This window comes from Nothobranchius furzeri, chromosome 2 (genome assembly GCF_043380555.1).
Source record: "Nothobranchius furzeri strain GRZ-AD chromosome 2, NfurGRZ-RIMD1, whole genome shotgun sequence".
NCBI lineage: Eukaryota > Metazoa > Chordata > Actinopteri > Cyprinodontiformes > Nothobranchiidae > Nothobranchius > Nothobranchius furzeri.
In genome coordinates, this window is record NC_091742.1 from 91,473,826 (window position 1) to 91,493,937 (window position 20,112).

At 45.0% G+C, this 20,112-nt stretch overlaps 1 protein-coding gene and 1 pseudogene across 1 annotated transcript; both read left to right on the forward strand.

Annotated features, from left to right (window-relative positions):
• Positions 1–661: 661 nt before the first annotated feature.
• LOC129159912 (trace amine-associated receptor 13c-like) lies at positions 662–3,088 on the forward strand (annotated as a pseudogene).
• Positions 3,089–18,482: 15,394 nt separating this feature from the next.
• On the forward strand, positions 18,483–19,582 carry LOC139066193 (trace amine-associated receptor 13c-like). Its single transcript, XM_070548388.1, has 2 exons — positions 18,483–18,656; positions 18,770–19,582. The coding sequence occupies exons 1-2, from the start codon at positions 18,483–18,485 to the stop codon at positions 19,580–19,582; spliced, it is 987 nt and encodes a 328-aa protein (XP_070404489.1).
• Positions 19,583–20,112: the final 530 nt, after the last annotated feature.

Here is a 20,112-nt window from a genome sequence, read left to right on the forward strand (position 1 = left end):
TAAAGCTATTCTATTATTCAACTTTAATTCAGATATATTTTAGCTTACTCTTTCCCAGTTAAATTTACCCTTCATTTTAATTTGTGGTGTACAATTATTTTATTTTCAACTCTTAGGTCACGAGCAGTTGTGTAAGGCATTTCACTGCATTTCATACTGTGTATGACTGTGTATGACAAATAAAATTTGAATTTGATAAAATTTGAATTTGATAATGTCACTATTTTCCTTGAACTTTAATTATTTTTAAAACATTTTTAATAATATTGATAATAAACAGAAATCAACTTGTGAAGGCAATGCATGTTAATATAGTAAAATAGCATTTTTAACATGAGCTTATTCACACATGGAAATCATCTATTTGAATTAATGGTACTTTGTGTAAAAGTAGCTCACACGCCAAAAAAGGTTGGAGATTTGTTGTTTCAAGTAAGTGAGGATGGTGTCCTAAAACCCCTACGGACGAGCCTCTACTAGTCCATGGAGACTCCTGTCTACCATCATATGATGTTAGCCTGTTTTTGTTTTGCCTTGATGTTTTTGGCCGCAAGGGAAGAGTAATGTTAGTGCTCAGATCAAATTGGAATTGTGTAATGAAGGAAAAGTATATATTACCTGTGTGACAGGGTTCTGCTCAGACAGCAGTATCCATCTGATGATGGAGATTCAGATTGGAGCTGAGTTCTGTTTTCCACAACTCAACAGGTCCTGCAGGAGGCCAACACCTCACTGGTCTGAAACTGTCCTCCTGAACATCGTGTTGTCCTTCTTCTCTCTGATCACAGCAGTTCTAAACCTCCTCATCATAATCTCAGTCTCCTATTTCAGGCAGATATTAAAAAGATAAACATCACATTTATCAATATTTTTATCTGATCAGAATGTGATTCTACGCTGCATAAGTTATTTTAACCTCACTGACTGACTTTCTCTGTTTCTTTGTAGGAAGCTCCAGAAACCTTCTAACATCCTCATCCTCTCTCTGGCTGTGTCAGATTTCCTTATTGGCTTTTTAATCATTCCATTTGAAATCTTTAGGAGAACAAGATGCTGGATACTGGGTGATATCACATGTTTATTTTACTATTATGTTTCTTCTGTTTCCATCTGTGCTTCAACTGGAACCATTGTTCTCATATCAGCCGATCGCTATGTGGCTATTTGTTACGCTCTGCATTATCCCACCAGAATAACCTTACCAAGAATTAAATGTTGTGTTTGTCTCTGTTGGAGCTGTGTTGCTTTCTATGTAACTTGCTTGTTAAAAGATATGCTGATTCAGCCAGGCAGGAGTAATTCCTGCATTGGAGAATGTACAGTATCTGCAGATTATATTGTAGGAACTTTTGATCTGTTTGTATCCTTTTTATTTCCAGTTACAGTCATCATAGTTCTGTATATGAGAGTATTTGTGGTGGCCGTGACTCAGGCTCGTGCCATGTACTCTCACAATAGAAGTGTCACCCTTCAGCTTTCAGCGCAACAACAAACAAAGAAATCAGAGCTAAAAGCAGCCAGAACACTGGGTGTTCTTGTTGTTGTGTATCTGATGTGTTTCTGTCCATATTACTGCTGCTTTTATTTTATAGATAGTTTTACAACTACAACATTTGTATCATTCTTGTTGTTTCTCATTTATCTTAACTCCTGCCTAAACCCTCTGATCTATGCCATGTTTTATCCCTGGTTCAGAAAAGCTGTTAAACATATTGTAACTTTACAGATCCTGAAGCCCGGCTCCTGGTAGGCCAACATACTGTAGATACTGTGGACTGAGGGACGTACAACCTCCTAAACATAAATGTCTGTAGAGAGCAGGGCCGATTCTAAGCTGGCATATTTGAGGGAACAGACAGAATTGTAAAGGGGGAAGATTGTGTTGATGGAAGTGGAACAGGCGTATTGGTGGTGGAGGTATTCAAGGATATTTTAGTCATGTGATTGGATTCCATTTTGTTAGACTTTTATCTTCCCTTGTTTCTCTGTCCCTGAAAACCTTATTCATGTATTCATCACATCAAAAATCAAATACAGCAAAATTATCTATATGGCATCCCATCCAAAACCCTCACCGAACATCAAGACATCCAGAATTGTCCTGCATGTCTCCTAACCAGTGACCACATCACCTCCATCGACTCCCTCTCCCACAGAACCAACCTCTCCATGGCTGTCCCCACCCTCTAGAACTCACTCCCACAACCTCTCCACAACTGCTTTGACCTCTCCACCATCAAAACTCTGTTTTACAGTTTATGTTTTATTGTTGCATAATCTGTCTGTTTAACCTTGTCTTTTTACAAAATCTCTAAATTTCTTCATTAATAAAATATAATATTCCATTTTATGACCCAAGACCTGTTCTACTATGAGAAAATCATTAACATCAGATCGACCATTCATTCCTCCATGTCAACATGCACAATCAGACCACAGCTACAGCAACACAGGTTTGTGGCCAGTTTTCAGTGTGATTACTGCTAAAACACTGGGGGACATAATAACGAACTTAAATTCATCTACCTGCTGTCTGGACACCCTGCCAACTAAACTTCTTTAAAATGTTTTTAGCTGCGTTAAACCCCGACTCTGATGTAAAATGTGTGAAGGGTGGGGGTTACAAGAAACAGGGCAGTGGAATAAAAAATGTGTTTGCTTTGTCATAAAAGGTTCTCAAAACAAGAGAGCAAACAGATGGTGAGCAATACTAAAGTAATGCCAAATGAAAACAAGATTAAAATGTTCATTAGAAATGGTAATAGCGATCTTTTAAAACAGAATTCTCGTCAGTTGCGAGTGAGTTCTAGAGAAGTTGGGACGGCCGCCCACACTCCCTTTAACCAACAAAGCGATATCTGTCACACTGGCAAAATTGCTCCGACACAACAAACGGCACCTGCGGAACAAAGCTGATGCTACGAGATTCCTTGAGAATCTGCAGACGCAAACCAATTCCACCTGTGTGCCTGCGGCATCTCTAGGACCGGAACGAGTCGGTACCATCGGTCTTCCCTACCGGACCCAGTATGCTGAGGCTGTTCAACCTCCTCCCCTGACGTCCGGATCAACAACGAGGGTCGCCTGATGGTGAGGTAGAACACAAATTGCGTCAGAATACTCTTTAATGAGAACAACTTAGCTTATTGAAAAACCAAATGCTTTTTCACCCAGAACGCGCCCTCTCTCCAAGATACACGTTCTGAGACATTGCTTCACCCGCAACCAAACACACTTCACCTTAGATTCATCCAAGCACAGGGTTGTTTTTAATACCAAAGCTTTTATAAATTGTCTTTTATAATATGTATTTTAAATTGTCATGTTTTTAATTGTTTAGTAATAAATTTCTTCACCTTTTTAAACGTGACTCTTTCTTGAAATAAACACGGAGTGGGTGTATATTTATCACTGAACAAACAAAGATCTTTAGATCTTCTGAATTAACAAATAAACTTTGCTATTAAATTAAATCTTTAAAAATAAATATTACAATCTTTTGATTAAGATAGACCAAGCAAGTTGGTGTATGAATTTATATCATATATATCTATATATATGCATGTAGATTTCATTCGTTAATTTGTTTGATCTTCTTAGGAATTAAAACATATGCTGATAGCAACAGCCTTTGATTCCTAGATATGTAGTTCATTAACCCTACAAAGGAAACGCTGGACTGTGTTTTTACCACTGCAAGTTTGGATCTAAGGTGAGACACTACTTTCCACCCTGCTCCTTCCCCGACCAGGGAAACGGGAAAGCCGGCGCTCACTAGCAGTAGTTAACGCTCATCAAACGGGCTGCTCTTCCTTACAGACGCTTCTTCAGGACGACATTTCCTCGTCAATTCAGGAGCTCAGCGGAGTGTTATTCCAGCTTTTGCTGCCGACACCTGGTTTCCTGTGCATGGTCCCCAGTTGGATGTTGCAAATGGGACTCCTATCTGGACTTTGGGACCCTGTTTGTGACTCTCTGTTTTAATGGGCACAGTTTCAAATGGGATATTGTGATGGCTTCGGTTTCTGTACATATTTTGGGTGCTGATTTCCTGTGTGCTTTTCGGTTGATGGTGGGCATAGCCAACAGGTGTCTAGTTGATGCTGTCTCTTCTGAAACTTTTCCGTGCTCTCTGGGAGGTCCTTCACCTGTACTTTTGGCTAACATGCTAACCTAAGGGTGACGAGTTCCACAGGTTGCTGGCCGAGTTTCCCTCGATCACAATCCCCATGTTTTCTGCTGCTGTAGTAAAACACGGGGTTGAACATTACATTCCAACCACTGGTCCTCCAGTGTTTTCCTGTCCCCGTCGCCTGGACCTCGCTAAGTTACAGATAGCACGGGAGGAGTTCACTAATATGGAGCGCCTCGCGATTGTGTGTCCCTCTGACAGTCCTTGGGCGTCGCCGTTACACATGGTTCCCAAGGCTTATGGTGGATGGTGCCCTTGTAGTGATTTCGGGCGCCTTTACAACGCCACCGACAATTATCGCTATCCCATTCCCCCCATTCAAAATTTCTCTGCCCATCTGGCCTCTGCCAAAGTATTTTCTAAGGTTGATTTGGTGAAGGGGTACCATCAGGTCCCAGTGCATCCTCTGGACATACCCAAAACTGCAGTGATTACCCCTTTTGGACTTTTTGAGTTCCTGCGGATGCCCTTCGGATTTAAAGGGGCTGCACAAACGTTCCAACATCTCATAGACTCTGTTTTACGTGGGTTGCCCTTCTTGTTTGTCTATTTGGACAACATTCTGTTTGCTAGCTCATCAGTCCCCGAACACTTGGAACACCTCAGTTTGCTTTTCAACAGACTTAGTGAACATGGTTTGATAATTAATCCCAGCAAAAGTCAGTTTGGGTTGTCGTCCATTGAGTTTCTGGGCCACCTGGTGTCACCTCAGGGTGCGGTCCCCCTTCCTGCGAAGGTACAGGCAGTTGCAACTTTTCCACGCCCTGCATCTGTGAAGTCTCTGCAAGAGTATTTAGAGATGGTCAATTTTTACAATTGTTTCATTCCCCGAGCAGCTCACCTTATGTACCCTCTCTATGACACCCTCAAGGGCAGGAAGGGCAACCAAGTTGTCATGTGGGCACAGGACATGCTACGTGCCTTCAATGAAGCTAACACAGCATTGGCAGATGCTGTACTACTGGGACACCCTACCCCAGATGCTCCCGTGGCCCTTATTACAGACGCCTCTGATTTCGCTATTGGTGGGTTTTGCGAGCAATGGGTCAGGGGCAACTGGCAGCCTCTCATTTTTTAGTCGAAAACTCAAACCTAATGAACAGAAATATAGCACGTTCGATAGGGAGCTCCTTGCTCTTTTTCTGGCGAATCGCCATTTTCGGATCATTTAGGAAGGTTCACTGATTTTCTCTGACTTTGAAAGTGACTTTGTTGACCACAAACCATTGACTTTTTCCATGGCAAAGGTTTCTGAACCAAGGTCTGCCCACCAGCGGTGACAGCTTTCTGCTAAATCAGAGTTCACCACTGACATACGTCATGTTGCCGGCAAATGTAACCTGGTGGCCGACAGCCTGTCTAGGTTGACTATTGGTGCTGTCTGGTTGGGTGTGGATTACGCAGCCATGGCAACAGACCAGAAGTCGGTCGTTTCTGCCCGTACATTTGTATCAGCAGACTCCAGCCTCCGCCTTAAGGAAGTTCCCTTTGGTGACACTGGAGCAGTCTTCTTGTGCGATGTCTCGTTGGGCAAACCTCGTCCTCTGGCCCCTATCTCATGGAGACACAGAGTCTTTGATTCCATTCGCTCTTTGTTGTATCCCAGAGTCAAGGCCTCAAATCATGTTGGTGGGCAACAAGTTTGTTTGGCCTGGCCTGCACAAAGATGTCAGAACCTGGGCAGCCTCCTGTTTAGCCTGTCAACAGGCCAAAGTTTAGAGACACACTAAAGCCCCACTAAAGTGCTTTCTCATGGTACGGGTGAGGCTTCGACACATCCATGTGGATCTGGTTGGCCAATTGCCTTCAACCTGTGGTTTCACCCACCTTTTCACCATGGTGGACTGTACCACCCGTTGGCCAGAAGTTGTACCTCTAAGTTCCACTACTGCGGCAGATGTTGCGCTCGCCTTCATCGCAAACTTGGGTGTCTCGTATCAGGGTACCCCTTGACCTCACCTCAGAAAGGGCCCCCCAGTTCACTTCAGAACTGTGGACGGAGGTTGCTAACAACTTAGGGGTCACACTTCACCGCACTGCAGCTTACCACCCACTGGGCAATGGTCTTTGCGAGAGATTTCATCGTACGATGAAGGCAGCCCTTAAAGCCTCTCTCGTTGGAGCAAACTGGGTGGACCGGTTGCCGTGGGTCCTTTTGGGCTTACGGTCTGCTCCGAAGGAAGACCTAAACTTTTCCCCTGCTGAACTTGTTTTGGATCAGCCCCTTACAGTCCCTGGTGAGTTCATAGCAGAAGGGTTTGATTCCTGTGTGGTGGCACCCAAGTTTCCCAATGCTGTTCGATGGGCAGGTATTTTCGTCCCTGTTGCAGTACACCACACTATTCCGCATGTATACATTCCTAAAGACCTTATGACAGCTGGGTACGTGTTCGTCCACCATGACTCTCATCATTCCCCCTTGCAGTCGCCTTACGACGGCCCATTTTGGGTCTATGAGGCGGGGCCCAAGGACTTTCTCATTGAGTCTGCCGGCGGTCGCGAGAAGGTTTCAATAGACCGTCTTAAGTAAGCCCATCTCTTGCCCGACGTGCCTGTAGATTTGGCTGTACCACTTTTTCAAACTTTTCTCCACTAACCTCCTCTTTTCCACCTTGCTCCTGTCTGCGATCTTCTTCAGTAGTGTCCCTGCTACCATCTCCTATGATCGCCAGACTCTTTTGTCCTTCCGTTCGTTCACGATTGCCCAAGATGCACCGAGGATTTACCATCCTGTTTGTTTACCTGAGTGGCGCACCGGCCCGGAACCAATCAATGATCCAGAGCTGCGCACCTCTAGTGATGTTTGTCCGGTCCCGGGAAAAAGTCGGAGGAAAAAAGGTAAACAAGCAGGAATCCAGGTGAGAATAAGACTTCTCTTAAAGCGTGGTTTATCTAGTAAACATCGGCGCAATCTTCTAGCTTCTTGTCCTTTGTTTGGTGACCTGAGCGCCACTTCCACATTCCCGCCAGGCAGCGTTGCGACACGGTTCATCCGTCCAAGTTTTTAAGGTCGGTTTATCCTTATTCCTCAGTGGTTTCTCCTCCTGTTCCCTCCATAAGTGATTTTTACAAACACCGTGGATCTAACCCTACTAATTTACGTCCACTAACTCCAGCTGTTTCTATTGTTTCTGATTCCTCCACCTCGCTCAGCATGGCTCTATTAAATACCCGCTCTGTTAACAATAAGACCTTCCTGCTCAGTGATCTAATTCTGTCTAAAAACCTGGATTTTCTGTTTCTGACTGAAGTTTGGCAGCAAACATCTGATTATTCTGCTCTGATTGAACTTTGCCCGAGTGGTTATTCTTTTCTTAGCCAGCCCCGGGGTTCTGGTTGTGGTAGAGGCCTAGCTGTTGTTTTTAGAGACCATCATCCATGTAGCTCTACAACCTCTGGTCACTTTGCTTCCTTTGAACTGCAGCTGATTAAAGTCAGGCGTAAGGACCCGTTCTACTGTGCTGTGGTCTTTCATCCACCTGGTCCAAACAGTTCTTTCCTTGAGGAGTTTAGTGACTTTCTATCCTCTACTGTGAAGCTGTCCAGACTGGTGATTGTTGGTGACTTTAACATCCACGTTGATTATCCCTCCGATCTCTTTGCCATGAATTTCTCCAGCCTTATGGACACTTTTGGCTTTACCCAACCCAATGTTTCTGGCCCCACACACACCAGGGGGCACACTCTAGACCTTGTTTTTACCCTCAGTCTAAATGCTGACAGTGTTTGTCCTGAGGACATTTATATTTCAGATCACGACTGCATTTTCTTTAGCTTGTCAGTTTCTGCATCCCCACCTTCTGCTCGCCGTATGGTTAGTTCTCGTTTTCTTAACGAGAGCACAGCTAGCAATTTTTCTGCTGCTTTTGATCCACCCTGTTCTTCTGATAATGACCCAGATTCCTTAACTTCTCAGTTCAGCGAGCACTGCCTCTCCATTCTGGACAACATCTGTCCTGTCAGAACCAGATCAGTTCCTGCAGTGAACCCTACTCCCTGGTTTAATGGCAGTCTTCGCAGCCTGAAGCGCCAATGCAGAAAAATTGAGCGTTTGTGGAAGAAAACCCATCTCCACGTCCATCTGCTGCACCTAAAGGATCTTCTGACATCCTTTAACTCTGCAGTCAGAGACGCTAGGGTTTCCTATTTCTCCAACCTGGTGTCCCAGAGCAAAGGGAACCCCAAGGTGCTGTTTAACACCATCAGCAGCATCGTGTCTCCTGCCTCTCCTACAGCCTCCATCCACTCTGTTGTGAGAACTTTCTGTCTTTCTTTGTGGACAAAGTCAATAAGGTTAGATCTAGCATCTCTCCTTCAGCCTTATCGCTGCCTCTCCCGACTCCAACCAGGCCCATCATCCTAGATAGCTTTGCTCCTGTTTCTTTGCCTGAGTTAACCAAACTAGTTAACTCTATGAAGACCTCTGCATACACCCCCCCCCCCCCCCCCCCCACCACCTTACCCTCATCTTTGTTTAAAAGTGCTTTTCTGTCCATCGGTCCCAGCGTGCTCTCTACAATTAATGCTTCTCTGGTTTCTGGTCAGGTCCCTGCTTACTTTAAGAACGCTGTAATCCACCCGCTTCTTGAAAAACCGAGTCTCGACCCCTCTCTCCATAGCAGCTTCAGACCCATCTCTAAACTTCCGTTCATCTCCAAGATCTTGGAAAAGGTTGTGGCTAAACAACTCACAGCTGCTCTTGATGAACATAGCATCTATGATTGCTTCCAGTCAGGTTTTCGTTGTCACGATTTCCCTCCACCTACTGGTGGATTTTTCTCTGTTTTGTGTTGCAGGTAGGCGCGGCAGACGGCACACAGGAGCGGTGTGACTCAACTCCAGTGCCGGTTGATACTCTCACATGGGTAGTCTCTAGCCTCTGAACCTGCCTGCTCTCTTTGCGATTCCATGTTTATAACCTTGAACACCGTTCCAGTATCCTGCTCGTGCATCACCTACCTTGCCTGGAAATGTTCCCACGTCTCGCCGCTTAAAGATCCTCTGGACTCCTCTCTCCGCGTCTGCCCGCCTGCCTCACGCTCTGAACTTCTCATCTGGTCCGACCTTCCTCAGTTCGCCTCCGCTCTGGTTCCGATTCCTGACCGTAAGAACTCTCTCAGTCACAGACTCTTATCTCGTGGTTCTCTGGTTCTGGTCTCGCTCACCTTCTGCTTATATTCCCGTAGATTCCGGTCTCTTCCTGGTCCTGATCTGAAGCAGCGCCTTTAGTTAGTTTTGCCTCTTCTGTTATTTTTCTCATTGTAAATAAACCATTTTACTTTTTACTCACCGTCCCTCTCATGTGATTCTTCATGTCCTGGGTTGAAAGCTCTTACCCACAGCATGACAGAATTAACCGGCCAAAAGAACACCCCCATTGAAGAATCACTTCCCGCAGCCTTAGCAAACACATTAACTCAGCATGAAGGATCCATTCGTTCCGCCCTCAATCAGTTGTCACTTGTTCCAGCTCGATTCCGCCCTCCACCAGATTAACGAGAAACTTACACCACCCTCTGCTGCTGTCTCTGTAGCTTCTCTCCCGGCTCCACTTCCTGTTCCACATCACGGGGTCGGGTTCCGAGTTGCGCAATCCCCGCAACCAGAAACATTCGCCGGTGAACCTGAAAAGTGCCGTTGTTTTTTATTGCTTTGTGATTTAGCTTTCAACAGATCACCTGAGATGTTTGTAAACTATGCTGTTAAAATTTTGTATATTGTCAGTCTGTTGCGTGGTAAAGCCCTACAGTGGGCCGAGGCCAGGAGTCGGCAATCAAACTTTCTGCAGGGACCGTTTGCAGCTTTCTTAGCTGAATACAAACAAACTTTTGATAAATCAGAATCCCTAGCCGAAATCGCCAAACAGATCTGGAGTCTCCAGCAGGGCCAACAATCTGTAGTAGATTTTGCCATTGATTTTCATACTCTTGCCTCCCTGTCCTCACTAGATGAACCTTCACTTAGAGCCGCATTCTCTCACGTGCTTAATGATAGGATTAAGGACCAATTGGCTTTTTGCCAGGAACCAGAGAGCCTAGAGTCCCTAGTCCAGTTAGCTGCCAATATCGAGAGACGCCTCAAGGAGAGACACAGGACACAGAACCTCAGACTGATCCCTGACTCCGCCCCTCAATGACCACATCACCCTCATCCCTCTCTGGCTCATCCCGAGGAACCGATGCAGATAGGTCGAGCGAGTTTAACCCCTGAGGAGAAGGCTAGACGTCGCTCTTTGGGTCTCTGCATTTACTGTGGGCAGCCGGGTCACATGCTGCAGGATTGTCCGGTTCGACAAAAAGCCAGGGCCCATCAGTAGGACCTGGGTTACTGATGGGTGGACTTCCTGTAAATCTGAAATCCCGGTGCAACTTAACATGTTCTGTCTCCTATAACCAACAGACAATTTCAACCCAGGCGTTGGTGGACTCTGGATGTGAGAGGAGTGTTCTGGACATAACTGTGGTTCAACAGCTCAACATTCCCACCATTCCTCTCTCTACCCCCATACGCGCTTCCTCAATGGATGGCTGTTCCCTTACAACCATAACTCATCGCACGGTCCCAGTTACTATGCAGATTTCTGGTAACCATCACGAGACCTTGAGCTTCTATATTTTTACTTCTCCCCAGTCACCAGTGGTTTTGGGTCATGAGTGGTTAGTTGTACACAACCCACAGATAGACTGGAAAACCGGGTTGGTTTCTGTATGGAGTCCTTTCCCTTTGGCCGAAGTCCTGGGCCCGGTCTCTGTCCGCCTGGAGTTGCCTCCTTCCATGCGGGTGCATCCAGTCTTCCACATCTCCCTCCTCAAGCCGGTGGTGTCGTGCCCTCTGTGCCCTCCTGACGCTCCACCTCCGCCAGTCCGCCTCGCCGACGGGAGTGTCGGTTACCGTGTGCATTGCATCCTGGATGTCTGACCACAGGGTCGCGGCCGGCAATTCCTGGTGGACTGGGAGGGTTACGGACCCGAACACCGACAGTGGGTACCTGGATCCTGGATCGATGATGTCTCCCTCATTGATGACTTCGAGGCCTCCTGTGCTTCCTCCTCCTCCGCCTCCTCCTCCTCTGCTGGGTCGCCGGGTGGCGTCCCTTGAGGGGGGGGGGAGGGGGGGGGGGGGGGGCACTGTCACGGCTTGCCTCCACCTACTGGTGGATTTTTCTCTGTTTTGTGTTGCAGGTAGGCGCGGCAGACGGCACACCTGTTTGGAGTTTTACTAATTGAGGGACAGAGGATTTAAGGAGCGGTGTGACTCAACTCCAGTGCCGGTTGATACTCTCACATCGGTAGTCTCTAGCCTCTGAACCTGCCTGCTCTCTTTGTGATTCCATGTTTATAACCTTGAACTCCGTTCCAGTATCCTGTTCGTGCATCACCTACCTTGCCTGGAGTTGTTCCCACGTCTCGCCGCTTAAAGATCCTCTGGACTCCTCTCTCCGCATCTGCCTGCCTGCCTCACGCTCTGAACTTCTCATCTGGTCCGACCTTCCTCAGTTTGCCTCCTCTCTGGTTCCGATTCCTGACCGTAAGAACTCTCTCAGTCACAGACTCTTATCTCGTGGTTCTCTGGTTCTGGTCTCGCTCACCTTCTGCTTATATCCCCGTAGATTCCGGTCTCATCCTGATCCTGATCTGAAGCAGCGCCTTTAGTTAGTTTTGCCTCTTCTGTTATTTTTCTCATTGTAAATAAACCATTTTACTTTTTACTCACTGTCCCTCTCATGTGATTCTTCATGTCCTGGGTGAAAGCTCTTACCCACAGCATGACATTTGTAGAGCTCATTCTACTGAAACAGCTCTTCTTAGGGTCTCTAATGACCTTCTGACTCACAGTGATGCAGGGGACTGTTCTGTTCTGGTCCTGCTGTATCTGACTGCAGCCTTTGACACTGTTGACCATCACCTGCTACTGGAGAGGCTGAGAGACTGGGTATGCCTATCACGATTTGCTCTGGAGTGGTTCTCCTCTTATCTCTCTGAGCGCTCCTTTTCTGTGGCCGTCTCCAAGTTTAGATCCTCCACCACCTCTCTTACCCATGGTGTCCCACAAGGTTCTGTGCTGGGGCCTCTACTTTTCCTCCTCTATCTGCTTCCTCTGCAGCACATCCTGAGCTCCTTCAAAGGAATCTCCTACCATCTTTATGCAGATAACATCAAACTGTACATCTCCTTTAAGCCCAATGAGATGTCTAAGCTGCAGCTGTTACACACCTGCTTAGACTCTATCAAAACCTGGATGGCTGGGAGCTTTCTTCAGCTGAATGAAGATAAGACTGAGATCCTCATCTGTGCCCCAGACAAGCTGGTTCCCAAAGTCAGAGACTCTCTTGGTCAGCTTGCTTCCCACACCAAACCTTCCGTCAGGAATCTTGGCATGACCTTTGACCCAGCTCTCACCCTGGATTCTCATGTCAGTTCTCTTGTTCGCTCTTCCTTCTTCCATCTCAGGAACATTGCTAAGCTAAGTCCCATTCTGTCTCGCTCTAAACTTGAGACAGTTATCCACACCTTCATCTTCTCACGCTTTGACTACTGTAACTCTCTTTTCACATGTCTGAGTAGAGCCTCCCTGAACCGTCTGCAGGTGGTTCAGAATGCCTGTGCTCGGCTTCTGACCAAGTCCTCCAAATACACCCACATCACCCCGCTTCTCCTCCAGCTTCACTGGCTGCCAGTAAACTTCAAGGTTCATTTCAAGATCCTGGTTCTGGTCTATAGGGCCTTACATGGACAAGCACCATCTTACATTGGTGATCTTCTTAGTCCCTACACCCCCAGCAGGTCCCTGAGTTCCAGTGATCAACGCCTACTGGTTGTGCAGCGCACCAGGCTAAAGACCAAAGGTGACAGATCATTTGCTGCTTTGGCCCCCAGACTCTGGAACTCTCTCCCCCTGAGCCTGAGATCAGTGGACTCAGTGGTCTCCTTTAAAAAGCAGCTGAAGACTCACTTGTTCAAGCTGGCTTTTGTTTGACCTTCTTCACCACTCTCTCTTTATTCTGTTCCCCCCACCTATTCCACCTTCCTAAAGATCCACTGATTTACCTCTTTCCTAATCACTCTCTCTCTTTCTTAACATTTTTTCTTTTAAATCGCAATTGCTTATTTTTGCTCATTTTAAATATATTTTTAAACATTTTCTAAATCTTAGGTGTGTTCTTGCTGTGTCTTTCTAAATCCATGCTTTCGTTCTTTCCTCTACAGCCTCTCTGGAGAGCGGGCAGTAGAGGGCGACAACGTCCTCTGCTGCCCGCAGATAAACGGAGAAGGAAGTGACGCGCCACCATCAGCGTCAGCCTGAAGAAGCCGGCAGCCGTCGGCGAAACTGTAGCTACAAACAGGTAAACAGAACTGTTTCTGTGTTTAAAAAAGAACGAAAGCATGGATTTAGAAAGACACAGCAAGAACACACCTAAGATGTTCAAAGAGAAATACGGACAACAAGGAACGAAGGACTTCCGCCGTTTGGAGCGATTACACCAGAAACGCGCACGTCTAAGAAACCACCTTCGCTTCTGTTTAAGATGCCGGGACGAAAACATCACACCCACAAGCCTACAGCTGAAAACATTGATCCGGACCAAGACAGCACAAACAGATGAAACAGATGCTAGAGGACAAAAATACATATGAAATACTTAAAAAAGATCCAACAGAAAACATTAAGAAAAACATGAAAAAATTACTGAAGCCACTGCACGAAAAAGGCAAAATAACAGAAAAAATGTACAAACACTGGATTCCTACAGCAAACATAACACCAAGAATATATGGAACGCCAAAAATACATAAACAAAACACCCCACTTAGACCAATAGTTGACAGCATAGGTACACCAACATACAACATGGCAAAAGATATCAGCAGAATCATCAGCCCGTTATTAGGGAATACAGACCAACACTGCAAAAATAGTATAGAATTGGCAAAAGAACTAAAGGAAATTACAATAGAAGACAACGACATACTCATCTCACATGACGGCACATCTCTGTTCACAAAAACACCAACCCAAAAAACCATAGACATAGTAGTTAACAGAATCAGACAAGACAAAACTTTACACAAAAGGACAAACCTCACAGCAGACGACATAGCACAACTGATAGGACTGGTAGCTAACTCCACTTACTTCACATACGATAACACAATATACAAACAACTGGAAGGCTTCGCCATGGGTAACCCGTTATCAGCCACCCTGTGCGAGTTTTTCATGGAAGACCTGGAACAAAAAGCCATAGCCACCGCCCCCCCAAACTGCAAAATAAAACTATGGAAACGCTACGTGGATGACATACTGGAAATCATACCAAAAGGTCAAACAGAAACACTAACACAACACTTAAACAATATTGACGACATGGGCAACATAAAATTCACTTATGAGTTAGAAACAGAAGGCAGCATAGCATTTATGGACATGAAAATCACCAGACAGACCGACGGGACCCTAAACATAAACACATACAGGAAACCAACACACACAGACCAACATCTATTATGGACATCAGAACACCCCACCATACACAAAATGTCAGTAATCAGAACATTATATCACCGAGCAAACATAATAACAGAAGAGAGAGACCGTAAACAAGAGGACAAACACATACAACACGCTTTAAAGACCTGCGCATACCCGACATGGGCAATAAACAAAGGAAAACAACAAACAAAAACAGAAAGCAAAGAACAACCCAAAAAAAGAACCAGAAAACCAGAAAGACAAGAACCAAAACCAGTGATAACCCTACCATACATCAGAGGCATAACGGAAAAAATAAGAGCAACAATGAAAAAACACAACATAAACACACCAACAAAGCCATACACAACAGTTAGAAACAGACTAGTACACCCAAAAGACAAAATATCAGCTGGACAAAAATGTGGAGTCATCTACGAAATCCCATGCAAAATATGCAATAAAACATACATAGGAGAAACCGGACGCCAACTCAATACACGGACAATAGAACACAGAAAGGAGTGTGAGAAAGAGGCAAATCGTAAACACACAAGAGCAGCAAAAGAAGAAGCAGAAAGTACAATAAAGAAGTCAGCCGTAACAGATCATTGCTTAAGAGAAAACCACATAATGGACTGGGACAGCACACGGATCATAACCACCGAACAACAAAAATACAAAAGATGGATCAAGGAAGCAATCGAGATAAGGAGACGTAGATGTGGGACCATGAACAGGGACGACGGAGTTTACACGCTGGACCACGCATGGGACTGCATCGTCGGAGAGGGGAGAGCGGGCAGTAGAGGGCGACAACGTCCTCTGCTGCCCACAGATAAACGGAGAAGGAAGTGACGCGCCACCATCAGCGTCAGCCTGAAGACGCCGGCAGCCGTCGGCGAAACTGTAGCTACTAACAGGTAAACAAAACTGTTTCTGTGTTTAAAAAAGAACGAAAGCATGGATTTTCTAAATGCTTTTTTATATTTTTACATTTTTTTTATATTTTTTGTTTTTGTGAAGCGCCTCGTGATTTTTATCTTGAGAGGCGCTATAGAAATGATATTTTCTTCTTTCTTCTTCTTGTCGTAGCAGGCCGCCAAATCCCCTTCCTACTGGCCTGGTCACTCACTCACAGAGGGTTTGACAGTCCGAGATGGACTCTGTCCATCAAAGACCATTAGAGGTTGTTGCCCCATTAAATTGCCCCTTCGTTATAGCTGATGTTTGCTTCACTGTTATTAAATGGGGTTTTCTGTGTTTTACTGCCCTTCTGTGTTCTGGGGGGGGTCTGTGCGGTGTTCGGTTGATGCGTTAATCTCACACGAGAAGGGTATATTATACTACTAAAGAAAACGTATGTATGTTGAATGTAATCATTCAAGAATCAGCTAATAAATCCACCATGAAGTGGTTGTGAAACTTATGTAACCATTAAATCCTGATTCATTTACCATTAGTTCCTCATTAGGTGAGCCAATTTTGGGATCATTATTGTAAAGTGTTACCAAGACATTTGATAGGTTTGGGAAGCGTTTGTCCACTTATAATAAAATAACTGAATACTATGAAAAGCTGACATTGCTGCTGAGGCTATGGGCAGAGCACAGTGTCAGAGACTGAAAAAGAACAGGTTAGCTGTTCCTGTGTTCTCAAAAAGTTATGTTACTGATCCATTTAAAATATTCACATGAAATAGATTTGTGTTTAATTATCTGACCAGTTAAAAAATAAAATATGTTCCATCCAACCATTTTCATCCGCTTATCCAGAGTTGGGTCGCGGGTGCAGTAGCCTTAAGGCAAGAGGCCCAGACTTCCCTCTCCCCAGCCACCTTGGCCAGCTCCTCCGGAGAAAACCCAAGGCATTCCCTGGCCAGGTGAGAGACATAGTCCCTCCACCCTGTTCTGGGTCTATGTTTAGGTCTCCTCGGAAAACCTCACCAGGGAGGTGTCCAGTAGGCATCCTGACCAGATGCCCAAGCCACCTCAACTGGCTCCTCTCGATGTGGAGGAACAGCGTGTCTACTACTGATGGGAATTCCAGCTCTTTTTAGAGAGCCGGTTCTTTTGGCTCAGCTCACCAAAACGATCCGGCTTTTCGGCTCCCAAGTGGCTCCTCAGAGTTTCTGTTGCGTAGAGTACATTTATAACCAAAATAATGCAAAACTATATGTAAAATGATTTACTAATGTAAAAAATGCAATATTTCAAATATTTATCACTTCTATGGATTTAATAATTGAACACTTTAAGAAATCTCCACTTTCCGCCTGCTGGCGCTCATTTTCTCATCGTCTTCGTCGCACTCTCCTCTCTCTTGCTCGCCTTTTTCCTCCTCCTCATTCCCGCTCTTCTCGCTCCACCCGCATGTAATCCGCTGTGTGTCTGAGTCTGATCCTCCCTCTTCCCCGCCCCTACTGCTCTAAGTGTGGACAGTCTGGACACACAGTTACACATGCTGACCAATCGCCTGTAGCTTTCACCAAAGCAAGTGGGGAGGGGGAGGGGAGGGGGAGGGGACGGCTCTCAATAACGAGCCGGCTGCCGTCGTTCACTTCAAAGAGCCGGCTCTTAGAGAGGGTTCGTTCGCAGCCGACACATCACTAGTGTCTACTCCGAGCACCTCCCGAATGACCGAGCGTATCACTTTATCTCTAAGGGAGAGCCCAGCCACTCTGGAGAAAACTCATTTTGGCCGCTTGTATCCGCGTCTCGTTCTTACGGTCACTACCCAAAGCTCATGGCCATAGATGAGGGCAGGAACGTAGATTGTCCGGTAAATCGAGATCTTCGCCTTCTGACTCAGCTCTCTTCACCACGACAGACCGGTACAACGCCCGCATCACAGTAGGCACACCTTGGCTGTGCCTACAAATCCTGTCCATAAAGGTTATGAACAGAATCGGTGACAAAGGGCAGCCTTGGCAGAGTCCAACCCTCACTGGGAACGAGCCCAACTTACTGCCGGCAATGCGGACTAAGCTCTGACACCGGTCATACAGGGACCTAACAGCTCGCATCAGAGGGCCTGGTACCCCATTCTCCCGGAGTACACCCCACAGGGCACCCCGAGGGATGCGGTCAAACGCCTTCTCCAAATCCACAAAACACATGTAGACTGGTTGGGCAAAATCCCACGCAACCTCCAGGACCCCCTAAGGGTATAGAGCTGGTCCAGTGTTCCACGGCCAGGACGAAAACCTCATTGCTCCTCCTGAAACTGAGGTTCAACAATGCGATGGACCCTCCTCTCCAGAACCCCTGAATAGACCTTACCAGGAAGGCTCGGGAGTGTGATATAAAATATGTTTTGTTTAATTTTCCGAATGTCACTATTTTCCTTAAACTTTTTATTGTTAAAACATGTTTTAATAACATTGATGATAAAGAGAAATTAACTTGTGAATGCAATGCATGTTAATATAGTAAAATAGCATTTTTAAAATAAGCTTATTCACACATGAAAAGTATCTATGTGGACTAATCGTACTTTCATTGTGTAAAAGTAGCTCACATGCCAAATAAAGGATGGAGATCCCTAAAATATATAAATAACTTTTGAGTTTTTTTTAACTTTTTTGTTGTTTCAAGTAAGTGAGGATGGTGTCCTAAAGCCCCCTACAGACAGGCCTCTACTAGTCCATGGAGACTCCTGTCTAACATATGATGTTAGCCTGTTTTTGTTGCCTTGATGTTTTTGGCCACAAGGGAAGAGTAATGTTAGTGCTCAGATCAAATAGGAATTGTGTAATGAAGGAAAAGTATAAATTATCTGTGTGACAGGGTTCTGCTCAGACAGCAGTATCCATCTGATGATGGAGATACAGATTGGAGCTGAGTTCTGTTTTCCACAACTCAACAGGTCCTGCAGGAGGCCAACACCTCACTGGTCTGAAGCTGTCCTCCTGAACATCGTGTTGTCCTTCTTCTCTCTGATCACAGCATTTCTAAACCTCCTCATCATAATCTCAGTCTCCTATTTCAGGCAGGTATTAAAAAGAAATCCATCACAATTATCTATATTTTTATCTGATCAGAGTGTGATTCTACGCTGCATAAGTTATTTTAACCTCACTGACTGACTTTGTTTCTTTGTAGGAAGCTCCAGAAACCTGCTAACATCCTCATCCTCTCTCTGGCTGTGTCAGATTTCCTTATTGGCTTTTTAATCATTCCATTTGAAATCTTTAGAAAGACAAAATGCTGGATACTCGGTAATATCACATGTTTATTTTACTATTATGTTGCCTCTGTTTCTCTCAGTGCTTCAATTGGAACCATTGTTCTCATATCAGCTGATCGCTATGTGGCTATTTGTTACCCTCTGCATTATCCCACCAGAATAACCTTACCAAGAATGAAACACTGTGTTTGTCTCTGTTGGAGCTGTGCTGCTTTCTATGAAATCTTCTACATAAAAGATGAGCTGATTGAGCCAGGCAGGAGTATTTCCTGCATTGGAGAATGTACAATATCTTTTGACTATTTTGTAGGAACTTTTGATCTGTTTATAACCTTTTTATTTCCAGTTACAGTCATCATAGTTCTGTATATGAGAGTATTTGTGGTGGCTGTGACTCAGGCTCGTGCCATGTACTCTCACAATAGAAGTGTCACCCTTCAGCTTTCAGTGCAACAACAAACAAAGAAATCAGAGCTAAAAGCAGCCAGAACACTGGGTGTTCTTGTTGTTGCATATCTGATGTGTTTCTGTCCATATTACTGCTGCTTTTATTTTATAGATAGCTTTACAACTACAACATATGCATCATTCTTGTTCTTTCTCATGTTTCTTAACTCCTGTCTAAATCCTCTGATCTATGCCATGTTTTATCCCTGGTTCAGAAAAGCTGTTAAACATATTGTAACTTTACAGATCCTGAAGCCCGGCTCCAGTGAGGCCAACATACTGTAGATACTGTGGACTGAAGGACGTACAACCTCCTGAACAATTTACACTTCTAAAATCTAAAGTCCAGTGATGGAGAAAATAGTTTTCTTCATCTCCTACATTATAAACATAAATGTATGTAGAGAGCAAGGCCGGTTCTACGCTGGCATATTTGAGGGGGCAGACACAATTGTGATGGGGGAAGATTGTGGTGATGGAAGAGGAAAAGGTGTATTGGTGGTGCAGGTATTCCAGGATCTTTTAGTCATGTGATTGGATTGCATTTTGTTACACTTTGATCTTCCCTTTTTTTAAACCTGCAGATAAAGGGGGTGCAATTGTCATACAGAATATGGATGACTACAAAAAATAAGCTTATTGCCAACTGAATGATCCATGTTTCTATAAGAAACTAAGATCCAATCCCACTCAACATGTCCAGCAAAAAATCCTTGAATACATACAAAAGGCTCTTTTAGATGTTGGATTTCTCAGATTTTTTGAATTGTAAATATCCTGTCACTCCAGTTTTCTACATGTTACCTAAAATCCAT

Coding starts and splice junctions, on each gene's coding strand:
- LOC139066193 (XM_070548388.1), top strand. CDS start 18,483: ATGGAGATACAGATTGGAGCTGAGTTCTGTTTTCCACAACTCAACAGG. Junction 18,657..18,769: donor CAGTCTCCTATTTCAGGCAG/GTATTAAAAAGA, acceptor CTTTGTAGGAAG/CTCCAGAAACCTGCTAACAT.